The following is a 3,057-nucleotide window of genomic DNA, read 5'->3' on the forward strand; positions in this document are numbered from 1 at the left end:
CTTGAAATGAATAAGATTTTAGTTATACGAAAATCTATGTTTTACATCATTGACGTTTTCTTGCTTGACAAAACTGGACCCGCAGAAAATTAAAGATTATGACCATTAAACCCCCCTTCTGTTAAGAGATAAATTATTTTTAAAGAAAATTTTTAATAATACCGAATCCATTGCATAATAGTTCAAAAAGAGAACTCTCATATTAGTATTTTTATTTTCAAAATATCATCGGGTGTTTGGTTGCACAAATTTATAGAAAAGTTTTCTCAAAATGTCTGACAATGATAATTCTGTAATTAAATTTTTTTCTGTAGATTTTCGTAAACCGTTTCTGGTTTAAAAAATTTACAAAAATATTTTCTGTAAAGTACAAAAAAGTACCAAAATTTACAGAAATCGATTTTCTCTCAAAATGGGCGAAAATCACCTAGAAATCTGACACCACATTGATATTTTTCTATAAAGTTAGCACTTTTCTATAAATTTAGGGGGTGTTTGGTTCAATTTCTATAAATTATAGGAAATCTTGTTATTTTTTATAAAGTTATGGGTCATTTTCTTGTTTTGAACCAAACAAGCAAAATAAAAAAATAAGAAAATTGGTACATTTTGATTTCTCAAAACTTTTCTTATAATTTTTTTAAGAAATACAAGAAAATCATATTTTGAGTGAAAAATATTTCATATAATTCGTAGAAATTGAACCAAACACCCCCTAATTGTATTGATCCATGATGATCTAATATTCGCTAAACCAACGGTCTTTATTAAATCACTATAAAGCTACTTTATCTTTGAACTCACTTGCAAATAAAACTCAAAAAGTCATTCCCGCGTAAAGAATTCCAGTTTCCTCGGAATCCGTTATTACTTAAAAACAAGAGGCAATTTCGTCATTTTATCAGTGACAAGAGGCCTATATAACGTAGCCGTCGTCGTCGTCTCTCTCGACTTTCACTTCTTAAATCCTCTTCAATTTTACAGCTAGTTTTACCAAATCTTTTTTCTATTCTTAAATCCCCCCTCCCTTTTTTCTTAAAAATAATACCATGACGAATTAGGATTTCTTAATTTTCGAAGCTTTTGATTCTTCAGCAATGGATAATTTGGTTGTTTTTTTGAAGCTGAATTCATTTTGACCTCGGATTAGGCCCAATTAGGGTTCTGGGAGAGTATTACGATCTCAATTAAAGATCAGGACTTGTTCCTCTCAGTTTTCTATTCCATTAAATTCAGACAAAATTCTCCTGTGAATGAGATGCATTCTTTTATTTATTGAAAAATTAGAGTCTGATTCGACGAAGGCAGGGTTCTCAAGATACAATTTTGTTTCCTTTATCTCAATTCTATAATTTCTTGAAAATTAGGTCCCTAATTGGACTAAATTAGGGTTTTATGATCATAACGGAGGACTACGGGTTTGGGGTTGGGGATCCGAAATCGACCCTGGCTAACACCCGCGGCGACAAGACTGGAGGATTCAGTCATGAGAGCGAGCGTGATTTGGCGATGATGGTCAGCGATTTTTGGGAGAATGGTAGCGGCGGAAATGAGTCTAAATATAGCAGCGATAGCGATTCTGGGTGCTCTGATCTTGGTCATTTAGCTGACAAAGTTTCGGTGAGTTATTTATTATTATTCTTCCTATGATTTTGGTTTTGTATCATTTTGTTCCTATCTTACTTGTTGATATATGTATTTGTTTGCTGCAATTTTTATGCGAAGAATAACGTTCAAGAATTTAACATTCCTGAAAGCAATGCGATATTCCTAAAATATCATATATATAATATGATGTATTGTTGGTGATTTTTGTTTGAAATGGTTTGACACTTGCATAATTTTTTTTTGACTCAATTATTGATTCTGCTAAATTCAAGCTTGCATTGATCACCATTTATTTAGTACCTTTTGGGCTTTATCTTTATCTTTTTCTGTTTCATTTTATATTTTGGGTTCCTAATGAAGGATGTCTATTTTATAGTGAAAGCTTTTGACTTTTCATCAAAGGAAGCAAATGGTTGTGATTCCCTCAATAAAGAAGGAAGTGGGCATACTCCGGTCATTTTTCATCTAATAATTTTCTACATGAGTATCACTAGATTTGTGACCAAAACTTTCTGTTTGGTATTTTAGGATCGCTGTATCTCATCTCGAATTGTCTCATCTCTAATTGAATTATCTGTATTTCTACTTTAGTGCCCTTTTTTTAATTTTCTGAAACCTAGATGGGGATATGACTTTGGTGAGCCTCATACTTGTCATATCTAGCCTACCCTCAATAAATGATTAGAAATCTTATGGAAATTCATATGGGTGTTATTAATGAATTAATACTGTTAGGTGGTAGAGAAGTAAAAAGTTCAACAGGGCAGATGGAAATTAGATTATAAAGATGCTTCTCATGAGCAAGGCTATTTCGTTTTAGCTCTAATAAAAGTTCAAATTTGGTTGTATACTCTCATATTGTGTTGGTTGCGTTGACGAGTTGATACCTGTAACACTCTGCCAACTATGAAATGTTGCAGTCGACTATGCAAGATTTCAAGAGCAGCATGCTGTGATTTTCATGGTTTGATTCTAAGCCCTGACTTAATAGATTCCAGCGAGTACAATGTTTGACAATATGGCTAACTAGGCTAATGTTGTTTTTCTCCTAAACGAAACGAATGGAGGGGAGGGGGGAAAACCACACACACACACTGTATGTAGCGTCTTTGTTTTTTTAAAGTGAAACATTATGTTATTTTCCTCCAGATGCCAGGTATGTTGAACTACTTGTATGAAAGCATGTGCAATCATTGTATGCATTATGATATATCTCATAACTATTCAAGTGACGATGACTTGGTTGTTTATTTTATGCTTGAATTTTCCCCACAATTCTTTGTTGACAAACATTCTGTACATGTGAACACTGAACAGTTTCTCATGAAGTTTTGGACTGTTACCATATTGCTTCCATAGTTCTAGGTATACTGACATTGTGGTTTTTGTTCGGATTGTTCCCATCAGTGGAAAGCTTTTGGTCAGCAAATGTTTCCATAGTTTGGGTGT

At 33.1% G+C, this 3,057-nt stretch overlaps 1 protein-coding gene across 1 annotated transcript in view; it reads left to right on the forward strand.

Moving 5' to 3' along the window:
- The window catches only part of LOC109843491, a 3,906-nt gene continuing 1,820 nt past the window's right edge, over positions 972-3,057 (forward strand). The window contains exon 1 of the mRNA XM_020412427.1: positions 972-1,620. Within this exon, the coding sequence (XP_020268016.1) occupies positions 1,396-1,620 (225 nt within the window). The 5' untranslated portion in view covers positions 972-1,395. The remainder of the gene's footprint in view (positions 1,621-3,057) is intronic.

This window comes from Asparagus officinalis, chromosome 5 (genome assembly GCF_001876935.1).
Source record: "Asparagus officinalis chromosome 5, Aspof.V1, whole genome shotgun sequence".
Classification (NCBI taxonomy): Eukaryota; Viridiplantae; Streptophyta; class Magnoliopsida; order Asparagales; family Asparagaceae; genus Asparagus; species Asparagus officinalis.